General features: G+C 39.5%; 2 protein-coding genes across 2 annotated transcripts in view; one reads left to right on the top strand and one right to left on the bottom strand.

Moving 5' to 3' along the window:
- Positions 1 to 4,271: 4,271 nt before the first annotated feature.
- Positions 4,272 to 10,450, top strand: LOC112193198 (110 kDa U5 small nuclear ribonucleoprotein component CLO-like). The gene is given in 13 exon segments (XM_040513658.1): positions 4,272 to 4,365; positions 4,554 to 5,303; positions 6,035 to 6,050; positions 6,053 to 6,093; positions 6,206 to 7,002; positions 7,004 to 7,397; positions 7,545 to 7,643; positions 7,721 to 7,879; positions 8,048 to 8,133; positions 8,212 to 8,410; positions 8,811 to 8,921; positions 9,344 to 9,550; positions 10,093 to 10,450. Coding segments are annotated over 12 exon segments (2,943 nt in total). The 5' UTR covers positions 4,272 to 4,365; positions 4,554 to 4,568; the 3' UTR covers positions 10,192 to 10,450.
- Positions 10,451 to 11,051: 601 nt separating this feature from the next.
- LOC112193228 (dynamin-related protein 4C) overlaps positions 11,052 to 24,444 on the bottom strand; it is a 28,297-nt gene continuing 14,904 nt past the window's right edge. Inside the window, exon 2 of the mRNA XM_024333301.2 lies at positions 11,052 to 13,315. Within this exon, the coding sequence (XP_024189069.2) occupies positions 11,291 to 13,315 (2,025 nt within the window). The 3' untranslated portion in view covers positions 11,052 to 11,290. The remainder of the gene's footprint in view (positions 13,316 to 24,444) is intronic.

Here is a 24,444-nt window from a genome sequence, read left to right as displayed (position 1 = left end):
TAGCTTAATGTATATTCATTTGGCATTGTTATATGGGAACTTTTGACTAGGGAGGAACCTTATGCAAACTTGCCCCCAAAGGAAATAATAGGTAGTATGCAATTTCTTTTGGAAATTGGCTACTAACTTGTTTTGTTTTCTTCAACTCTCTGATTGATCAATTGGCTGAAACATGAAAATATTTTCTTATTATGTTTTCAGCCGGTACAATCAATGGCAAGCTAGCGTTCTGAAATACCTGCCTGGTGTGATCCAAAAATGGAGATCGTTAAAAAAAAACTTATACATATATCTGGTTTCTACATATGATTTAATCACCAGAATTTCCTTTTTTGGGTGATTATGTAATTTAGTTCGGTGATCATATTCGTATGGAAGGATTAAAGACAAAAGATCAACCAAATCAAAATCCATTGGATCGTTTGAAAATAAATATAGTTTTCTGGACAAAACTGAGATGGAAATGAGGCTGTAATAAAAAAAAAATGTTTTTAAAGATGGTTACAATTCTTAGAGAATTGATATATTTCAATGAAACCATCATTAAACAACATGCCTAAAAAGCAAACGTCCGCGGAAGTTGTTTTCTAGAATTACTCTTATTAGATTACACATAAATCATTATGAAACAATATTAGAACACAAAGTTGTGTTCCTATTGTGCTGTTATTATTACTACAAACATGAACGGATACATCTCTCTCATGCGTTTCCTTCTCATGTTCGCTGGGAAAAATGAGTGTGTCATCACTCATCATAGTGTTCATAGACAATTGAGTTATCAAAGAGGCCCAACATTTCTTCCAACTGTACATAAATCAAAAACAAATTCAAGAAAACAATGAAAGATAATGCAGGAATAACGAACATGCACAAAAAACGTAGATCCCAAGAGATTCAGAAAAGTTAAACACGGAATATGAAAATACATAGAACCTGAACTAGAAAAGTTAAGAATAGTGAAGATAACTAGATCCAAAATTGATACACTCAAAATGAGTGTTCAACTTAAACCCTATAGAAGATTGTAGTATAAGTTAAGCATGGATCGTTCAAACCAGGGATCGAGGGTCAACCTATAATTTAACGTCAGAGCTAAGTATTATCGAAAATATACAATAGGATTAAAAGATACAAACGATAAGAACGAATCAAATTTGATTAAATCAACAAAATTGAAAGAGGTGAACGCATACTCTTGCTGCCATTATCGTTTGCTTTGTTCCAAGCTTTCTCTCCTTGTCTTCTTCTTCTCCTCTCTCTCTTTCTCTCTCTCTCTCTCTCCCCTCTCAATATAAACGGTAGGTGGCTAAGTGCATCGAGAGATGAGAGATTCTGTTAATACAACAACAAGTACAAAGCCAAAAGCCATTTTGAAACAAGTTAATTTTTTCCCTCACAATTTTTTATGTGTGCTTGGAAGACCAAAATTTCATATGGGAACTACCCGCCCAATGACCGTGTCAGTTAATATGGTCACGTCATTGCTATCACAATTCTTTTGCTTCCATAGCACAAATTGCGAAATCAAAAATAAACATTGTTTTACCACAAACATATTGAAAATGAATCAATTACACTCATGAGTTCAATTTAGTAAAGAGCTACCATCATAGTACGCAAACCTATTGATAAAACGATAAAATCATTTAGAAGTATGATCAATTTACGATTAACAACATAAAACAACATGATACAAACTTCTAGACAACTTATCTACTCTTTAACACATTTTAGAAGTTAGAGGACTTCAAAAATAGTTCTAATAACATTCTAGAGATGCTCTCACCATAATTCAATTCCTACTCTTTGTTTTTACAACTTAGTTTAATTTATTTTAATTTAATTTCATTAAAAATTTATAAAAATAAAAAACAGGTAAACTTTGGTTGAAGCGTTGGGGAATTCAGAGGAACAAAAGGATGCAATGGAGGTCTTGTGTGAGGCTAGTGAAGTGGAATCTTCACTGGACATGGTGCCGGATCTGGTTGAGGAAGTGACTAACTCAATTGATGCTAATTTAGAGGCTTATGTGTTCGCTTGAGGAGAAAACATTGATAAGAAATAAGTAGCTTCATATTTATTTTATTTGTTTTTGCTTGAGGAGTTACTATGTTTTTTTTTTTTTTTTTTTTTGCGCTTATTTTATAAAAGGTAGGTCTGTTATGAGTGTACTTTGTAGTATACTTGTTTTTGGATGTGCTAGTTGTGTACACTAACTTTCTATGTAATGACTTTTTCTACGGCCCTTACGGACAAATCAGTATTGCACTGCTCGTTAAAATTCATATGGTGAATTTTGTCAACCAAAAAGAGAAAAATGTGTGAATAATCACCTCCTTTATTATTTCACAAGTAACATAGCGTACACCAATTGAGGTCTCTACTAGTATAATCACCTCTTTGCAAAAATGAGTGAATAATCACCTCTTTGCATACACAAAAAATGTCTCTACTAGTAACATAGCATACACCGATTGAGGTCTCTACTAGTATAATCACCTCTTTGCAAAAATATGTGAATAATCACCTCTTTGCATGCACCAAAAATGTCTCTACTAGTAACATAGCGTACACCAAAAATGTTTGAATAATCACCTCTTTGCAATCTACTAGTATTTTCGTACACCAGTTGAGGTTTCTAGGCAAACTTACTTGTTGTTCATTTGCTTCGAGTCATGTATCTTCCACTAAGTTGCGATTTTCTCTTGTTTGTCGCTTGTCTAATTGGGCTCATTTGTTTACAATGAGGGTTACTTGTTATTTGTTCGGCGGCTGGTGTCATCTAGAACTTTTAGTATGAGATAACTTATGATGTACATGCCTTCTGGCCATAGATAAGTAACATAGCGTACGCTAAATTAATTGTGTGGAAACTTCCAGAGGTTAGGGAGATAGAATTGTTTGCAAGAATAGCTTGGTGGATTTGGCGTGATAGAAATAATGCTTTTCATGGGGGTAAGGAGCTGCAAGCTTCTGAGTTGTTACACAAAGCAGTAGAGTGGAAAAAGGAATGGTCCAATGCAAATGTAAAGGACCAGCAACCTTTGCAATCTAGCGACAATGACGCAGGTTCGTTAATTTGGGAGGCTCTTCCTCCTAGTTGGGTGAAGCTTCATTTTGACGATGCATGTGATGTAAAAAAATGGAAGGGTTGGTATGGGTGCAGTAGTTCTTGATGAATTTGGAAGGATGTAGGGTGCATTGGCTATTCCTGTTGATGGGACACTTAGTCTGTTGGCAACAGAAGCTGCAACTTTAAGGTATGGAGTCCTTTATTGTAAAGAGTTGGGTTTTACTAGAGTTGAGATTGAAGGTGATGCCTTGAATGTGTTGAAGGCTTTAGACTGTAATGGCTTTGACTTGAGTGAGATTGGGGCTGTTATTGAGGATGTTAAACATGGATGGTAGAGATGGAGATGGTTAAGTGGAAGCATGTTGTTAGGAAAAAGTACAATCAGCGTGCTCATGCTTTAGCCCGGTCAGCTTTGGCTATGACTGGGTGTATGTTTTGCAAGGAAATAGGCCCTATTTGGCTACAAGATCTTGTGGAGAAAAATACTATGTAATAAGTTTGGGGGCAGAGGCGTCTATGTGCTACTATATAATACCCTTTTTGTTTTTGGCATCAATGAATGAAATTATCATTTTGAATAAAAAAAAAAAAAACTTAATAAATTAACATTTACCCTTGAAATTTGGCAATTGGCACTGTATTGAGGTGCAGACTAAATGGTTTACGATTTTAGACTTTTTAATGACACGTTTACTTACTTGGAATGGAAAATAATCATGAATCGGAGACAAGTGGAATGAGAGAAGAAAGGAATCGGTATTGATTCCGGAGGAATGATTCCTAAATCCATCTCCCCCCTTTGTAATCGAATTCCTGAGTATTCAGGAATTGATTCCTGATAAGGAGGTGGGACCTACATCTATTCCGATTCCTTCATGTGTTAGTAAACGCAGGAATTCTTTTACCTGGAATCATTCCGATTGCTTTATATGTTAGTAAACGCAGGAATGTTTTTACCCCGTAATCATTCCCTTTCATTCTAAGTAAGTAAATGTGCCCTAAGTGTAGTCATGTAGGATACCAACAAAGCCTTGAACCCTAAACCTTTGGGTCCAAATTAGTTGATCAAATTGCTGTTGAATTCTCCCAAAAAAAAAAAAAAAAAAAAAAAAAAATTGAAAATAACATTACCTCAGATACAAAACGACGCCGCTCAGGGTCCATCTATAAAAGCTCTCAAATTAGCGCTCCAGCTCCAAATGCAGTATCCCCTCTATAAACCCTCTCTCTCTCTCAACACTGGCGGTAAAGACTCTGCGCTCTTTGCCCTAGAAACCTCAGAATTCCAGGTACGTTATCTCTTTGCTTGCTTCACACTTTCGTTTATCTGTTCTTTTGTATGCTCACATTGAAGTTCTAGTTCCTAAATCGAAAACCTTTCTGATTTCTGCGTTTAATTTCTAGAGTTTAGAGCCCTAAATTGTTCGATGTCAAACTTGTGGCGATAATCGAACTAATTAGCTGTGTGGAATAGCAGATTTGAGTTGTTAAGATGGATGATAGTCTATACGACGAGTTCGGGAACTATATAGGACCCGAAATCGAGTCTGACCAGGAGAGTGATAGGGAGGAAGAAGATGAGGAGCTTCCCGATAGGTTAGAAGATAGAGGTGCGGCAGCTGTCGGTGAGGATGCTCAGAATGGGTGGATGACTGCCTCTAATGATGTAGATATGGACAACCAGGTTGTTCTTGCTGAGGATAAGAAGTATTATCCTACAGCGGAGGAGGTGTACGGTGAAGATGTCGAGACGTTGGTCATGGATGAAGATGCACTGCCCCTTGAACAGCTGATTATCAAGCCGGTTCGGAATATTAAGTTTGAGGCTGGTGTCAAGGACTCCTCGACGTATGTGTCGACGCAGTTTCTTGTTGGTCTTATGTCGAACCCTGCTCTGGTTCAGAATGTGGCGCTGGTGGGGCACTTGCAGCATGGGAAGACGGTGTTTATGGATATGTTGGTGGAACAGACTCATCATATGTCTACTTTTGATGCAAATAGTGATAAGCACATGAGGTACACTGATACGAGGATTGATGAACAAGAGAGGAGGATATCTATTAAGGCTGTTCCCATGTCCCTTGTACTTGAGGATAGCAATTCAAAGTCGTACCTGTGCAATGTCATGGATACTCCTGGTCATGTCAATTTCTCTGCTGAAATGACTGCTTCACTTAGGCTCGCTGATGGTGCTGTCCTCATTGTTGATGCTGCAGAAGGGATGATGGTAATTAACTTTATCTTTCTATTATTATTATTCCATAGATAGTGAAAATGTAATGGTTCATTGTCTATGTGGACGAGAGTCCTCGGTCATGCTATCATTTTCTAAATTAGAACTGGATTATTTCAACTTATCAGCGGAAGTTTGAAACCCTAATCCAATGAGAAACCTACCTTCATGTAAGCAAAACTTAGAAAGTGGTTTGGTATATTCGGTGCCAGTTGCAGGATATACTTGCTTAAAAAGCTTATAACATGTTTCAACATAACAAGGCTACCATATATCACTGCCTCAGCTTTAGAAGAACTAGCCTTCCTGCATGCTTGCTGTTGCAAAATTCTTTCCCTATATATTCCTGAGATTTAAAAGAAGTTAATTGTTTAATTCTCATATTCCAGTGAGTGCCTTATTGTAGATATTGTAATTCACTTTAAACATTCAATTCAATTGCTGTAATTTCTTAAATTTACAATGATTTCCAATAGTCTCTCTACACAAGCTCATGAGTGCGAGAGGCTTCTTCACTACATACATTAATATCTTATACCCAAGATATTGTAGCTTTTTACTTTTGTTCTGACCATTGTAGCCTATTTGAAACATAGTTTTCTATTCTTTTTAATGCATTTACAGTTTTAACTTCTGAAATTATTATTTATGTATTAGTTGTGTGGCTTGGTTTTGTGGCATTCCTACTTAGCATGGTTATAAAATTTTATGATTTTGATCAACAGGTAAATACTGAGAGGGCTATATCCAAGAGCGCCTACCAATTGTGGTTGTAATCAACAAGGTAGATTTTCTTTTATTCACAGGCTGTTCTATTGCTCTTTGATCATTCTATAAAGTGATGTACTTCCATTGACTATACTATTATTCTTATGGGCTGCATTTTCATTTCAAAGGTTGACAGGTTGATAACAGAACTTAAATTGCCCCCAAGGGATGCTTACTTCAAGCTTAGGCATACTCTGGAAGTGATTAATAACCACATAACGGCTGCCTCTTCAACTGCTGGTCATGTACAAGTTATTGATCCTGTTGCTGGAAACGTATGCTTTGCAAGCGCTACAGCAGGATGGTCGTTCACGTTGCAATCATTTGCAAAGCTATATGTTAAGCTTCATGGGATCGCTTTTGACGCGGTTCAGTTTGCTTCTCGTCTATGGAGAGATATGTACTATCATCCTGAGGACAGGGCTTTCAGGAGAAAACCCCCTGCAAGTGGAGGAGAAAGGTCGTTTGTCCAGTTTGTGCTTGAACCCCTGTATAAAATTTATAGCCAGGTGATTGGAGAACATAAAAAGAGTGTTGAGGCAACTCTTGCTGAACTTGGTGTCACCCTTAGCAATGCAGCTTACAAATTGAATGTTAGGCCTCTACTGAGGTTGGCTTGTAGCTCGGTTTTTGGATCTGCCTCGGGCTTCTCTGATATGCTTGTGCAACATATTCCTTCTCCTAAAGATGCTGCAACAAGGAAAGTCGACCACACATATACTGGACCAAAAGACTCTTTGATTTACAAAGCCATGAAAACTTGTGATCCCAATGGCCCGTTGATGGTAAATGTTACCAAGCTGTATCCCAAGTCCGATTGTAGCGTGTTCGATGCATTTGGTAGGGTATACAGTGGCAAGATTCAGACAGGACAGTCAGTGCGAGTATTGGGAGAAGGGTATTCACCTGACGATGAGGAGGACATGTGTCAAAGAAGTAACGAAGCTATGGCTTTACCAAGCGCGAGATAGGATACATATAGCTGAAGCTCCTCCTGGTACTTGGGTTCTCATCGAAGGTGTGGATGCTTCCATAATGAAAACTGCCACTCTGTGTAATGAGAGTTATGACGAGGATGTATACATATTCCGTCCTCTTCAGTTCAATACACTGCCAGTGGTGAAAACGGCAACTGAGCCTCTAAATCCCAGTGAGTTGCCAAAAATGGTGGAGGGTCTTAGAAAGATCAGCAAGAGTTATCCTCTTGCCATAACCAAAGTTGAGGAGTCTGGGGAGCACACAATCTTAGGTACAGGAGAACTGTACTTGGATTCCATCATGAAGGACCTCAGAGAGCTCTACTCTGAAGTAGAAGTCAAGGTATTTTCTGCTCACACTTGAATCACTTCTTCACTTTTCTCATGTGTCATGGCAAAAATATCAAATTCACCTGTTGACTTATTTTCAGTGCTGAGTTTTTTGGTTGATATTTTATAGTGTAGTTTTTAAGCTTCACTTACAATGTAGGTTGCAGATCCTGTTGTTTCATTCTGCGAAACAGTTGTGGAATCTTCATCAATGAAGTGTTTTGCTGAAACACCAAACAAGAAGAATAAAATTACTATGGTAAGAACCAATCTAATTTTCAGAAATTATGTGATTCAATTTCACATTATGACCAGCTAAAAACCTTTGATTTGTAGATTGCAGAGCCATTAGAGAGAGGACTTGCGGAGGACATTGAGAAAGGTGTTGTAAGCATTGATTGGTCTAGGAGAGATATAGGTAATTTCTTCCAGACTGGGTATGAGTGGGATGTTCTTGCTGCACGGTCCATATGGGCATTCGGTCCTGATAAGCAGGTAATAATCTAAATAGAACAAATTTATGGTTCTAAATTGTAATAGTTATTTTATAATTTTAAGTATGTCTTTATGAAAATTTTGTTTTATTCATCCCCTTTCCTTACCTAGTAGTCATACATTTCATGTCTTTATATGCTTTTATTGACAAAGGGTTGTATGTTTTAGGGACCCAACATACTACTTGATGACACACTTTCAAGCGAAGTTGACAAGAGCTTGCTGAATGCTGTGAAAGACTCCATTGTGCAAGGGTAATGAATAAATCATTGTTTGTTTTTGCCCCAATATTGTGGTTTAATTATTACTCACCATGTTGTTACTGTTGACAGGTTTCAGTGGGGTGCTCGAGAAGGACCTCTGTGTGATGAACCCATCAGAAATGTTAAGTTCAAGATTGTTGATGCAAGTATTGCACCTGAGCCATTGCATCGTGGATCTGGTCAAATCATTCCCACATCTCGACGTGTGGCCTATTCATCTTTCCTAATGGCAACCCCACGGCTCATGGAGCCAGTATATTATGTGGAGGTAAATAATCCTCAAGTCCATACGACGATAAGATTTGGTTCTCAGAAATCGATTATTAACATAGCTTGTTTCTTTTTTGGTGTAAATGTGGAACAAAATGGTGGTAACAAGCTGCTCAGTTTTAATAGAATAATTCTATTAGACAATAGCCATTTATGCTATTTGAAGTTAAAGCATAATGCCAAACTAAACCAGGGTACATCTTGTTGCTTTCCTCTTTATTTCTTTCTATGTTAGATTAATATTTTCTTGATATGTTCTGTGTCAAGCTACAGTCATTTAATATTTTCCTTTTAAATAGAGATCCTGAGGAACCAAAATTGTTTAACATATGCATATCCAGACACTTACATAAGCAGTGTACTTTTGTTGTCTGATAAATTTGGTGCTCTTGTTTCAGATACAAACGCCAATCGACTGTATATCTGCAATCTACACTGTTTTATCTCGCAGGCGTGGACATGTTACAGCCGATGTTCCTCAACCCGGGACCCCAGCTTACATCGTTAAGGTACAGTGGTTCGTTGTGCAATATTCGAGTTACATTTTACTGGTTCTGGGTTTTATTGTGATGTGATTATTGCTGATAAGTATGTCCATTTGGATGATTTGGGTTTTTACTGAATGAGGGATTGAACCTCAAAACATTTTTTTTAGTTTGGTCAATAAACAACATATAGCCATGCTTCCATACTGCGTCATAGATATTGTGATTTCAAAAATCACAGACTGTAATACATTGTCAGTTATAATTTCAAGTCAGTAACACCCGATCTTTTTTGGTCAGTAATAGGGTACCTACCTAATCTGACTCTCATGGAAAATTCATGAAACTTAATTGTCATTGTCATGTTGTGATTTTTTCTTTGTGTTCCTAGTATATATGTATGTGTGTTTATTTTCATTCCCTTTTTCCTTTTCCTTGTAATTCAGGCATTTTTACCCGTCATAGAATCGTTTGGTTTTGAGACGGACTTGAGGTACCATACTCAAGGACAGGCTTTTTGCCTCTCAGTCTTTGATCATTGGGCTATAGTTCCTGGGGATCCTCTTGACAAGAGTATTGTTCTGCCACCACTTGAACCCGCACCGATTCAGCACCTGGCTCGTGAATTTATGGTCAAGACAAGGCGTAGAAAGGTATAAGCATCCCCGTCCTTTCTCTTTCACAGTGACTCATGTCTCTACTGTTTTTTTCTTCTTCTTCTTTTGGTCAATACTGTTTTCTTTTACATCTGGTCGAAAAAGATGCACCAAATGGACTTGTTTCTTTTTCTGTACCTCCACAAAACTCAAGCCTTAACTCTTAAGTTTCTTCACAGCAACTCATGTCTCTACTGTTTTTTTTTTCCTTCTTTCGGTCAATACTGTTTTCTCTTACAGCTGGTCAAAAAGATGCATCAAATGGACTTGTATCTTTCTCTGTACCTCCACAAAACTTAAGTCTTAAGTTTCTTCACAGCGACTCATGTCTCTACTGTCTTTTTTTTTTTCCTCTTCTTTTGGTCAATACTGTTTTCTTTTACATCTGGTCAAAAAGATGCATCAAATAAGACTTTTTCTGTACCTCCACAAAACTCATGTATTAAGTTTCTTCCACATGCATTGCTACTATAGATAATTCGCAAACTGTGGAAGAAAAGCCATATCTAGGCATAATGGGTTTTATATTGAATTTGCAGGGAATGAGCGAGGATGTGAGCATCAGCAAATTTTTTGATGAGGCCATGATGGTGGAACTGGCTCAGCAGGAAGCTGATATTCACCAGCAAATGATATGACTGGCTTAATGATATGGTGTCCACAAATCCATAGACGAGAGAGGTTGTAGGCAATTTTAAAAGGATGGAGCAGAAGCATTGAGCTCGTATGCCAAAAGAGAAATTATACAGTTGTAACTTCCGGCTGTCGCAGCGCTTTCTAATTTTGTTGGAAAATGATGTGACCTACTAATGCAAAGATGCTGTATTGTGATATTTGCCTACTATTTGCTACGGATCCGTGAAAATCATTATTATTTTTTGTGCAGACCGTATTTCATCATTATCTTTCATTTATTTTCAGATATTGGACAAGGAAGGATCAATTGAACACAACTTTTTGTTTCCACCTGATGATCTATATGTTAGCCTGTAGGAGTGAACTATGATGAATGACTTCATAATTTCATTTACTATGAAATTAGGGTATTATGAAAGTGGAAGCATAAAAAAGTCGGGAAAGGCTTGAGCTAAAGTAGACCAGACCAGAAGGTGTACTACACTGCTTGTACAAAACAGCTCCGAAACACCTATATAGAAACTAGAAAAAAAACCGAGGATAAACTCTCAGCCTCCCCAAAATAATTGCTAGAAATAAAACCATTGTCATGCCTTTCCTAATCAATTGCTAACCCAGTAATTAAAAATGAAGCCACTCCGAAGACTCTTTTAATGGAGCTATTTGTTTAGATTAAACCTAAAAAAAAAAAAAACACTCTTCTAGACCTGGATTAGCAAATTTAGCACTCAGTTAGGCTTTGGCCGGCTAGGTGGGTTCTACTAAAAATTCATCAACAAGTACTGACTTGAGTACTGAGCATTACATATTATCTTATTTCATGAACACTATCAAACCTTAAATGAAGAAAGATTCCTTCAAGAAACTTAAGCTGCATCAAAATTAAAGCAAATCCACTCTACTAATTGCCAGAAATAGATAGTACATAGTTACATACAAACATGATAAACAAACCGCATTACTTTTAGTACTAGCTAGAAACTTAAGCTGCATCAAAATTAAAGCAAATTCACTGTACTAATTGACAGAAATAGATAGTTCATACAAACATAACATGATAAACAAACCGCACTATTTTTAGTACTAGCTAGAAAGAGACCATTAGGTAGCAACACCATCCAAGATCTTAGCAACAACCTCTTTGGAATCCCTGAGCTTTTTGATGCTCTTAATCAGCTTCTCGCGCTTGATGGCAACTGCTGGAGATTCCTCCAGCATTTTCTCAATCCCACCACCACAATTTGGTCCCATCAACTCATTCACAATCTCACTCTCCATCTCTTGGTTCACAAGTTTCGAAACACTCAACTGCAAATGCAAAGCCATACAATCAACAAGCCTTCTCAGAACAACTTTCCAATAGGCAGTCATCCTCACTTTCAAGTCGAAAGCCTGAGACAGAACTTGAGGATACTGCCGAAGGACTCCAACTTCAACTTCCCCAATACCCTCTACATCGATCTTAGAGTGGTTTTTATTTAACACCAAATGTATAAATGTGCCTTGTTGACCCATAAGCCTACTACATTCGGATACATATTCTGGATTACATGTATAATCAGTCAGGTTCTCCATTTCCACTATCTCCATCATCCACTCAACTGACCTTTCTTTCATCCTTGTTATAAGATTACGGCCGGCTCTTCTGGTGCATACCTGAAGCTGATAATAGTCTTCTGTATTATGCATTAACACAGACATAACCACTTCTTCAATATAACTCCAAACCTTCTCAACAAATCCAACAGGTATGCTCGAGATTCCCTTCACTTTTCCCTGCAAGATAACAAGAAAAGCATTGCGGGGAACAAAATTCGGAAGACTAATACCTTTTGCTTCCTCCAAAATCTTGATCTCCTCTACTAAGAAGTTCTTTTTTGGGTCACTTTCTTCACACTTTTGAAGTTGATCTGAGTACTGATTGAGCATCTCATAAAGCCGAGCAGTGCAATGCATGCGCTTGTCATCAGGGAATTCATCAAATTCTCCTCTCATCAGAATTTTCCTAAGCGATTCTTTTGATGATCCGATGATCTGCATAAACGTGGTCATGGCTTCACTAACAGATGACAGTTTCTTTGGCATTTTGTTCAACTCCAAAAGACAAGAACCCAGCTTGTCATTTATCTTCTTGACGATGTCTGGCAAGTTTCTAGCTATGCTAGAAGCTTGAATCTGCACCAACTTTTGAGCCAGAACTGGAATTCCAACCATAGATTTATCAATCTTGGACAGCAAAGGATGAGTTTGAAAAAGTTGTTGAGATATAGCCCTTGCCTCCTCATAAGTTTCATCTCCAATCCGGTTCCTCACACAAACATAACCAAGACCAATACTAACATCATCTGCTGTAACCTTCTCTAATAGTCCTTCGGGCGCCTTATCAACCTTTGTGACCACAGCCAGAGTCCTATCACCAGCTTTATCCACAGTCTGTGACATCCTGATGGATTCACAAGTTGTAAAATCGACAGTAGCAGACAACACATTGAGAATGATGCTCTCTTCAGGCTTGATATACTCCATGATCATATCTTTGATTTGATCATAGATATCCTCAGGCTGACCATGAACAGGAACTCTAGTGATTCCAGGGAGATCAACCATAGTCAAATCAGGAACACCATTCTTTTTCACCAACAGAGTCAATGGGGTGTTAGAAATTCCCTTACCTCCACCAGCAATAACATTGGTGGCATTGACAATATCATCAGCAATGTTGACCTCATCAGTGTGCTCAACTTTGCCATTGTACTCCAACCGGAACTCTGGTTCAGGACTAGAGTGGTGTTGAAGCCTCATTATAAGGGGTACTCTGGTGCAGATACCTTGTCCACGTGGCAGGCTGATGCCGGCCAGGGATTCAAGGACGCTTGATTTGCCAGATGATTGGTCACCTACAACAACAATGGTGGGGAGCTGAATGCCTTCCTCCATAACCATGAGGCTCCTGAGCTTGTCAACGGCGTCAAGCAGAGGACGGATTTTGTCATTGTAGGATGACACAATCGGTGCGGCTTCAATGATGGCATGTTGTTCTACACATGATGATCCTTCACCTTCTGAAATGCATGCTAAATCTGTTTGCTTTGCTGCTCCCATCTTCTTGATAATCTGATGTATTGACTGAAAGAAGACTAGAAGAGTGATATGGAGGAAGAGATGGGATGAGAGTAATAAATAACAGAATACAAAGTAAGGTGTAAACAAAGTAGGGGCCTTTAGCTAGACTTTATTCTTTGTTTGGAAAAACCATATATAAAGATGACTAAGAACAGTAGGAAGATTGTTAAAGCTCATAGATGACTAGGGACCTTTATTTCTGCCAGGAAAAAAAAATGTAAAACGTATACAAACAAAATGCTAAAGAAACATCGTACAACAAAGTAAAAATAAAAGGAAATGGTAAAGCAACATAGTACAAGAAAGTAAATGTAAAAGTAAGTGATAAAGCAAAGAGTTTTGGGAGAGGATCCTCTCCTAATCTCTTTATCTTGCTGAGCTTCCTAAGCTTTCTACCACAAACTGACACGTGTATATATTACATCTAATGGCTGTTATTCACTCTCACACTATCAAGAGGCATCTAACACTTCTAGTCTTTTATTCTTTCAATCCTTTCTCTGACCAAGTACTGCTCCGTCAGTCGATCAATGAAGAGGTGGAAATAGAATAGCTCTGATACACATTTGAGTCTTATCTCAGTAAACACCTCCCATGTCTCTTCTCATTTGAGTGTTAGTTCAGCTCGTAGAATATGTAGTTTATGCACATGCTGTAGTAGGTACCAGAAGGCAAATAATTTGGTTTCTAGTTCGGCTTGTAGAGTAATTAATGTGATTTGTGCACAGCTTCTGCCGTTGTCTTGAAAAAAATGGTTTCTTCAATTCTTTATTTTAGGGAGTGTTTTACAATCGAACCACAAGAGGAAGACGAAGATGGGTCGGCAGATCTCCGGCTGTTCCTCCTTATTAATAATCATCGTGCTCCCCCTCATCTCCTCCGCAGCCCACAACTTCTCTCTTCCCGGCGTTGCTCCCCGTGATTTCCACACTGCCACTGGAGATCCCCTTTCTATCGAAGTGAACAAATTGTCATCTACTAAGACACAACACACATATGACTACTACTACTTAAGTTATTGTAACACAGAGATTATAAAAAGTGCAGAAAATCTGGGGGAGGTTCTTCGTGGTGATCAAATTGAAAATTCTGTATATGCTTTCAAAAAAAGAACTGCTTCTTCGTCTTCTTCAAGTTCAAATCCAGGGTTTTTCAACCCCTCATCATCTTCCTCTAAAATCATGGTCATAGCAGAGCTTAATTTCAATTGTGAGAGAGACGGGGGAATCAAAGTAACTGGAAGGAGTTCTAGAGAAAAGATGAGAGAGAGAGAGAGCATTTGACACTTTTTTAGCCGCAGGGGTTGAAAAAACAGTAAAGGCAGTGTGAGAGTGAATAAGAGCCATTAGATGTAATTATATACACGTGTCAGTTTGTGGTGGAAAGTTTAGGAAGCTCAGCTTGATAAGGCTCCCAAGAGTTTTTCTATTGGAATCTCTAAATTTACTCACTTGAAATGACCTCACTCATATAATTTGCAAACAAATTATTACTTTAAAATAAAAACTTAGTCCCGTTTTTTTTTTAGTCATTTCAATGATTTAATTACTTTATAAATCCTAATTTCATGTCCATTCCTTAATCAGACAACATAAATTTCTTATCTATAAAAAAAAAAATAAAGCACAAGGAATTGGTTTTTAAAAATTAATTTCTAATCAACAAGAAAATGTTTTAACATGAGTTCCTTCTCTCTCGAGTAAGGGTTGTGCCGTGCTAGGGTTTTGAGACGGCCATAGTTTTCTTTCTCTGCCTTTCTTCCGGCTCATGTTGTGGGGAATCCGGCTGATAGGCAAGGGGTTAAGGCGGGTTGCAGACTTGTTTAGCAAGATGGAACATGTTGTGGAAGATCTGGCACAGAAGTTGTCCATTTCGGAGGCTCCAGATCTTGAGGTTGTTAAAATCGAAGATGTTGAACAATTAGCCTTGAAGAAGTTCTGGTTGGTGGGTAAGTTGTTAACGAATAAACAGTTTAACAAGGAGGCGCTTAAAAGCACTATGAAGAGGATTTGGCGTACGAGGGAGGAGGTGACCTTTTTTGAGTGGGAAGGCACGGACAGGTTCCTCTTTTCTTTTAAATCAGATTATGATCGAAGGGTGGTGATGCGAGGAAGCCCGTGGACTTTGACAATGCCCTGTTACTGCTCACTGCTACAGATGGTCGAACAGATCCGAGTTCCATCCCTTTGGAACTGCAAAATTTCTGGATTAGAGTCAGGGGACTTCCACCGGAGTTTCTTTCACCGGCAATGGCCCGCAGAATTGGAGGCATTTTAGGAGTGTTTGTTGGATTGGATCCACACAAGAAAAGTGATTGCACGGGAAGTGTTCTTCTCATACGAGTTGGGTTGGATGTCTCCCAGCCACTACGGCGATGGATCAAATTGGATTTGGGGTTGGGGGAGGAATCCAAGTTGCGTCTAGAGTATGAAGACCTACCCTATTTCTGCTTCTACTGTGGACGTCTTTCCCATGTGAGCTCTCACTGTCCATGGTTTAAGGATGGGACGATCATTGAAATGTAGTATGGTCGGTGGAAAACTTTATTGAAGAATGTGTTCACCTTTGACCCAGAGTGCCAGTTGAAGGGAGTGCCTTTTGGTTTCATCAAGGACAAGTCGCAGTGGAAGATGACAGCTCCTGAGCCTATGCTGAGTGGAGCAGTGCGTTCCCGGGCAGAATGGGTTGAAGAGAATCCGATCCAGGAGGTTAGAATGGATGTAGATGGAGTTGAAGAGATGGTGGAGAAACAGCCGGAGGCAAAACAGCGGCGCGTGATTCCCTTAGCCAAAGCGCGTGAAGATGGAGTGTTAATTATGGGGAGTGATTCTAGGGATGCTGCTCTGATTTCTCTCCCTTTGATTTCGGAGACGGTTTTGCGCGGAGTTTATGTCTGGACCGATGGTTGGTATTAAGGCGGGAATAGAGAGGAATTTGGGTTTGGAAACGGTTTCTCACGACGTGGGTGGGCCGGGTGAGAATGGGCCGACTGGTTCAGTTGCTAAGTCCAGAGGGAGGCCCAGAAGTGTATCAGTTGATTACAAACTCCTTAATAATGGGAGTGTGGGCAAGAGTACTTCTAGAAATTTCCAGAAGGAGTTGGTTTCTGGTAATTCATCTTCTAAAAAGCAAGCAAACAAGAAGATGGTTGAGGTGCAGGAAGATGAACGTAGAGTTGAAAGTAAGACTAGTAAGAAGGGTTTGGGACGTGGACGGGGCTTTCCTGTGGGTGGTAGGAGCTGCAGGAAGGGTTTGTCTATGTCTCCTACGAAGAATGGTGTGTCTTCTCAAGTTGTATCGTCTTCACAAACCGTGATGGGTTCCGGTGATAGGACCCATCACGAGAAATGATCGCTTTGAGCTGGAATGTGCGGGGTTTGGGGAACCCGCACAATTTCCGAGCACTCCAACGCCTTTTACAGGTGCAATCCCCAGATTTTTTTCTTTCTTATGGAGACAAAGAAGAGGAAGAAAGCTATGGAAAAGTTATGTGCTAAGGTGGGTTATAAAGACTGCTTTGTGGTGGGTAGTGTTGGTAAGGAAGGGAAGAGTGGTGGCTTGGCTTTGGGGTGGAAAGCAGATGTTCAGATGAGTATCTTGGGTTCTTCTCAAGCTCATATTGATGCGGTAGTAAGGTGGGAGAATGTTCTAGTTAGAATAACCGGCTTCTATGGTAATCCGGAAACCTCACGTCGTTCGGTTTCTTGGGAGTTGCTTCGAAGAATTGCTGCCACTGTCATTGGACCTTGGTTAATTTTAGGAGATTTCAATGAACTTCGGGATGCAAGTGAAAAGAGGGGAGGTGCGGTCAGACCAGAGGTGCAAATAAGAAAGTTTAGGGAGGCCACAAAGGATTGCGGGTTGCAAGAAATTTTGTTTTCTGGATCACCCTTCACGTGGTCCAATGGGCACACTTGGGAGAGACTTGATAGGGGGTTTGTGAATAAGGCTGGATGGTTCTTATGGCCTAATTTACACGAGTATCACGTTGATGGTTATGCCTCTGACCATCTTGCTCTTATTTTCCATACTAATGGGGAGGGTTTGAAGAAGTTTCGGAAGAAGAAGCGGAGATTTATGTTTGAGCCATTGTGGGTAAAGGAAGAAACATGTCAGGAGGCTATAAGGGCAGCCTGGTCTTCAGAAGCAGCAGAGACTAGTCTGGAGAGTAATTTACTGACTTTGGGTGATGTTCTTATGGCCTGGAATAAGGAGTATATTGGGAATGTGCCGAGGAGAATTAACAAGCTAAGGAAGGAGTTAGATGGTATTCCATTTGATCATCCTGTGGATTCGGTTCAGGAGCATAGAAAGAAGGTTAAAAAAGATCTAGAGAAGTATGTGGGCTATAATGAAGACTTATGGAGGCAAAGATCTCGGGTGGAGTGGTTGAAAGAAGGTGATTGCAACACAAGGTTCTTCCATAATTATGCAAAGTTCAGAGGGTGGAAGAATAGAGTTAGTGGTGTGGCAGATACTAATGGAGTGTGGCAAGACCAAGTTTCGAGTATTTAGGAGGCCTTTGTCAATTACTTCTCACATTTGTTTACTACTGAAGGTTGTAATCACTTGGAGCTTATTTTAGACGCTATACCCACTGTTGTATCGAACCAGATGAATGATATTCTATTGCAGCCTTTTACGAGGGAGGATATTGAAGCTACTTTGAAGCAAATGGCACCTAATAAGTAACCGGGAGCTGATGGCTTATCTGCGTTGTTTTACAAGCATTATTGGCATATTGTTGGGGATGAAGTGTCGTATTTTTGTCTGAAAGTTCTTAATGAAGGGGCAAGTGTGGAATCGATTAATCAGACCCTAATAGCTCTAATTCCGAAGATTGAGCACCCGCACTGTGTTACGGATTTCAGGCCTATTAGCTTATGCTCTATTCTCTACAAGTTGATTTCCAAGACGATTGTGAATAGAATGAAAGGTTTACTGCCTTCTATCATTTCGCCTTTTCAAAGTGCGTTCGTCCCAGGTCGCCACATCCATGATAATATCATAGCTGCTTTTGAAACGATTCATACCATAAGAGCTCAGAGAAGTACAGCTGATCCGAGATTGGTTCTTAAATTGGACATTAGCAAAGCATACGATCGGGTGGAGTGGGTTTATCTTCGTGAAGTAATGGGAAAGCTAGGATTTCATGAACAGTGGGTCTCCTTGATCATGAGGTGTGTTACTTCGGTCAGGTTTTCTATTTTATGGGAAGGACAAGCTTATGGTAATTTCCATCCGACTAGAGGGCTCAGACGGGAGATCCCCTATCTCCCTATCTTTTTTTGCTTTGCTCTGAAGGTTTATCTGGGTTGTTTCAAAAGGCTTGCAGAGAGGGTTTTATTGAAGGAGTCCATGTGGGGGGGGGGGGGGGGGGGGGGGAATGCACCTCCTGTGAATCATCTTTTATTCGCAGACGACAGTTTGATCTTTGCTACTGCTAGGAGGGAAGTGGTAATGCATTTGAAGCAATGTCTTCTGTTGTACGAGGCTGCAGCGGGTCAAAAAGTTAATTTTCAGAAATCAGCCATCTCTTTTGGACCAGCAGTGGACGAGGGGGTTAAGTCTGATATTCAGGAGATGTTGGGCGTGCCTGTGGTACCATTTCATGAACGGTACTTAGGGCTCCCAACGGTGACAAGGAGGAGTAAAAAAGAAATGTTCAAAAAAATAAATGAGAGACTTGACTTTCATCTTACTAGGTGGAACAGTAAGTTTTTGTCTAAAGCAGGGAAGCTAGTGTTAGTCAAAGCCGTTGCCCAGGCAATCCTGACATTTACAATGAACGTTTTCAGGCTCCCGAAAGGTATCTGCAAGTCGTTTCAATCTAAAGTTGCAAACTTTTGGTGGGGGAAGGCAGATGGGAAGAAGGGGATGCATTGGTGTAAGTGGAATCAACTTTGTAAGAGTAAGAGTCAAGGTGGGCTTGGTTTTCGGGACCTTGAAGCTTTTAATCGAGCACTTTTGGCAAAGACAGTATGGCGTCTAGTGATGGAGCCTAATTCCCTTGTGCACAGGCTACTGCAAGGTAAATATTTCCCGCATACAAATTGGGCGGGAGCTAGGAATGAAGTAGGTGCCTCTTTAATCTGGAGTAGTTTGATGTGGGGTAGAGATTTGCTGATCAGTGGGACTAGGTGGAGAGTGGGGACATGACGCAATATAAGGGTTTGGTTTGATAAATGGTTACCTACACCATGGACCTTCAGACCGGTCTCTCCCCATTCTGGTAATTTAAATTTGAAGGTTAGTGAAGTGATGCTTTATCCTGGCATGTGGAATGAAAGTTTGATAAGATCTACATTTCGCCCACATGAGGTCGATACTATTCTGTCAATACCTATTGCTGCAGGTAGGAGGGATGATTCTATTGTTTGGCATTATTGCAAAGATGGAAGGTATACAGTGAAGTCAGGGTGTTGGTTAGCATCAGAGCTTCAGAGGGTTCATGAAGGGTCAGTGGGTTGTAGTAACAGTAGCAATAAGGAAGGTACCCAAGTTTGGGACACTTTGGAAATTAAGAATTGCTCATAAGGTGAAACTTTTTCTTTGGCGTGCTTGTAAAGGCTTCCTACCTTGTGCTGCTAATTTGTTCAGAAGGCATGTGGGAAATTCTAGCCTTTGTTGCCGATGTGGGAGGGAGGAGGAGACAACAATCCATTGTATGTGGAGCTGTCCGTGGTCTAAGAAGGTTTGGAAATTCTCATTCTTAAATGGAGTTTATAAACAATGGAGAGAACCTAGTTTCATTGACTTGTTTGCGCATGTGGTTAAAACTTCCTCCAAAGAGGAGGTTGAATTGTTCAGTGTTATCTGTTGGTTACTTTGGAAGAGCAGGAACAAATTTAAGCACGAAGGAGTTGTGGAGGAGAGTAAGCATATTGTATGGAGTGCGAATGAGTGGTTAAACAACTTCCAAGATGCACAAAGGAGTAATGAGACAGTGACTAAAGATGCAACACAAAAGAGAGTGAAAGTCAAATGGAGGCCACCTACTACACCAAATCTGAAGTTGAATACTGACGCAGCAATAGATTATAAAAAGAAGAAGGCTGGTCTAGGCATGGTTGTACGAGATGGGGAGGGGAAATTGAAGTGTGCAGGGCACAAGGTATTGCCAGGAAACCCATCTATTGTTGCTATTGAAGCTCTTGCTGTCTATCATGGACTACTTTTGTGTAGAGAAGCTGGTTTTCAGAACTTAGTAGTGGAGAGTGATTCCACCATAGTAATTGATGCGTTGAAAAAGACAGAGCTTGATCTTAGTGTGGAGGGTGGAGTCTTGGATGATATTAAGTGCTTGGCTTCAACTTTAGAATCAGTCCTGTGGAAGAAAGTCAATAGAGAAGGCAATATTGCTGCACACAAGATGGCAAAGCATGCCTTGATGGCTGACGAAGATAGACTCTGGTAGGAAGCAGGGCCACCTTGGCTTACTGATATCATTTTAGATGAATGTAGAAATTGATGATATGGGGGGTGGTGCTCTTTTTTACTTGCTCTGATCATGCAGGGTTTTTAGCGAGGCCACTTTAACCCCGAAGGTTGTATTGACCATTTGTTATCAATGAAAGTTTTTTTAACTGATCAAAAAAAAAAAAAAAAAAAGTTTTAACATGAACTATTCTGCGGTTTTTTAACTTTTTTTTTTCTTCTATTTTAGCTGTGCAAAAAAAAAAAAGAATTGTAACCATTTTTTCATAATATTATTTTTTCTATATTATGTACCTTATGATTAATTATTTCAATAGCTTGTTAATTTTTTTCATAACTGCTAGCTTTTTTTTTTTTTTTTTTTTTTTTTTTTTTTTTTTGCAAATAATGGATTAACTTAGATTTAGGTTATTATAGGATTTCTCTTGTTGTCGACCTTCACCAATATGCATTCAACATGTATATTATACATTTTTATGTCTCATGATCTTAATCATAGTTTTAATTCTTATTAAATATATATAAGATGCTTTAATTAAGGCTGTCGATTCTGACACGACCCAATAACACAACTCGAAACCCGCACGAAATGAAGCGGGTTGAACCCACACGATTAAAAAGCGGGTCGGCAGCGGATCAACCCATCATGACCCATTTAATAAACGGGTCAGCCGCGGGTCAACCCGCCAACACGAAGTGAACCCGTATAACCCGATTATGTTATACTTCTTAAAATTTTGGACGTTGGGAGTATTTGATCCTAGGATTGGACAATTTGAAATATTTGCTTCATCATGATTGAATTTAATTATTTATGAATTATATATAATTATTTATATTCTTCGTTTTATGTGTTGTAAATGATAGTGAATATTCATGCAATAGGTATTGCTTATTGTATGCGATTGACATACTCATAATGTATGCGATTGACAGACTCGTAATGTATGCGATTGACATACTTGTAATGTGTGATTGATTAGTATAGCTATTATGTATTGCCTTTTGTATACATGATGTAACCCTATATAAACCTCATGGTGAGATGAATACAATACAATACAATTTTTCCAATTCTCTACAACACGTTATCAGCACGAGCCCTAACCACAAGAAAAAAAACCAAACCAGAAAATTCTTCAAAACCTGCCACTGCCACCTTCGAGCCTCACTGCCGTAGCTCCTAGCCCACACTAGCCTCACCTGCGCACCTGCCCCTGCAGCACCTACGCGCCCCTGCGCACGCATCCCTACTGCCCCTGCAGCACCAATGCACACCGACTGCATCTTTCTCCTTTCCTGTGCACATCCGTATGCTTGCAGGCTCCGAAACATCTAGTTCGGAACCTCAGATCAAAATCATTTCTTCATCAGAGTTGTTCGTCTCTGTCTCTTCCATCTGACCTCCGAATTTCAGCCTTATCAGAGTTATTTTGGGACCGGTACAACAATCAAAGTGAAAGCTGTTCAGAAGAGGATCTGCTCCGAATTTCAACACGTAAGTTTTGTAATTAAGGTTGCTGCTTTCTTGTATTTTAAATTCCTTTTATTTTTTGCACAATTTTGGAATATATGAACAGGATTTTGAGTATTTAATAAAGCGGAATTATGGGGATTCACGCTTAACGAACTAAGAGTGTTCATAATGCTCAGACTAAGAGTGTCCGCAAGCATTAAATTGTGACCATATTAAACATCATTGTTCGGTCTAATCCAAATATTCTTGGAATCGATTTCTTGGTAGCATTAAGGCTCGGAAATCTTATATTAGTTGCCGTGGAAGTTTTTACTCCGAAACTAATCTATTCTCCTTTGTCTTTGAATGTCGAATGCAAACGTGCAAAAACTCGACTTCACTAAACTAGATTCAAATGACATTTGTTATCACCGATGGGTGAATGACGTCAAGAATCACCTCACTACTAATGAGATTCTGTGGAGAAGAGCTCACAGACTAAAGATTAATTGAGAAAAATCCTCTCAACCTTCCCCGTCTCAGCGTTAATGATTGCCAAGCAATAGGCTTGTGTACAATGCTAGATGGATTACGAGGTTTCATAAACTTATGTCAGTTACTGAGAAAGCTAACAACATACTCGTGAAAAACTATAATTCAAAGGCCCGTTGGAACTAAGAGCGTTCACGAGGCGAATTATAATAGCGCACCTAAAGAAGGGCGCAAGGAGCGGAACCCTAAAAGTTAGGGGCCAACGAAATGGACGTGTGGGTTCATACAACCACCCTACAAAGGAAGGAAAACCGCGAGATTGATAAGCGGACATGTGGCAACATTGGCCAACGTGGGAGAGGAAAAACAGGCGCCGCCGGTAGTGGTGGTGTCGCCACCAACGTCGATGGAGGATGTCCAAATGCACAAGGTGCGTCTCAATTAATGGGTGAGGTAATGCTATAGATGTGGATCTTTAAAGCATTGGTTTAAGCACTAGAATGCGAGTGGAAAAACAAAGCTGCACAATACAAGTGTATAAAGATATGAGAGAGCATGAGGCTCATCTCGCGGCTGAAGGAGATGATGACAATGATGTCAATCTCATCATTACAGACTTCAAATCTGGCGAGGAAAACAACCATGTTGATGCCGCAGATTTTGATTAAATAGTCTTTTATTTTTCCAAGAATTATGTAATGGCAATTATGCCTTAATTAATAAATGACAATTTTGTATTAACTCTTTCTCAAGTGGCGCATCTAATGAAGTATGATGTCTAGGAAAGTAATTGAGATTAGTGGTACTTAAGAGAGCCTCGCTCCACCGACATCTCTCTCTACTTCCCTGGTCATATTTGATTGGAGTTACCAAACGGATTGAGTGACTACGATTTGTCTAAGTTTGACTTTTATTTTTGGATTAGACTTTGGTTAAGAAACTTTGATGTAATCATTGGCTATTAATAAAGTGTCGATTCTTTTACTTAATGTCTTGGACATACCTTAATTCGAACTTTATTTGAAAGATATAAGAGCCAATGGTTTTCATGTGGAAACAAATTGTGAGAATTGACAAGAGTTCCTTTGCATCACCTCTAATGACTACTGGCATAAACGAGTATTAGAAACTTATGTGTCGCTCTAGTGGGTTGTATGCAACTACTATTCGAGTTATTGAATCCAACAATGTCATGAGAGACGACTTATGGGATTTTGACACATATAGGCTTTGGCATGATCATTTGGGACACCCAAGTCGTGACATGATGATCCGTGTATTAAAAGACTTCACACGGACATCCATTTTCAGAACGAAGAAAAGTAAGAACCAAAAATGGTTCGAGGAGCTACACATGCGCCTCATGGCGCCATGATTGTGCAAGACCGGCCACACATGGCCGGTGCCGCCTACCCCTTGCGGCAAATACATGGCATTGACGCCATAAACCCTAATTCAACTCCTTTCTCTACTTCTCAAGTCCATGTGACATTGTGGCTTAACCAAAACCTTTATTGGTTGATTATAAGGCCTATGTTTCGTTCTATAAAGCCTGTTCTTTAGGATTGAGACCATCCTATGCAAAGGAGAATGAGGAAATAATTCCATTCTTACAAAGAATCTAAGGGAATTCTGTGGATTTGATCAACCAACTTGCGGACCGTATAGATGTTTTATAGTGTTGGTTAATACGCAAACACGCTAGTCACGTGTTGTGCCATTATCCACTCGTAATGCTGCTTATACT

This window comes from Rosa chinensis, chromosome 1 (assembly GCF_002994745.2).
Source record: "Rosa chinensis cultivar Old Blush chromosome 1, RchiOBHm-V2, whole genome shotgun sequence".
Taxonomy (NCBI): domain Eukaryota; kingdom Viridiplantae; phylum Streptophyta; class Magnoliopsida; order Rosales; family Rosaceae; genus Rosa; species Rosa chinensis.
The sequence above is the reverse complement of the archived record's forward strand: the minus strand, read 5'-3'. Positions and strand labels throughout refer to the sequence as shown.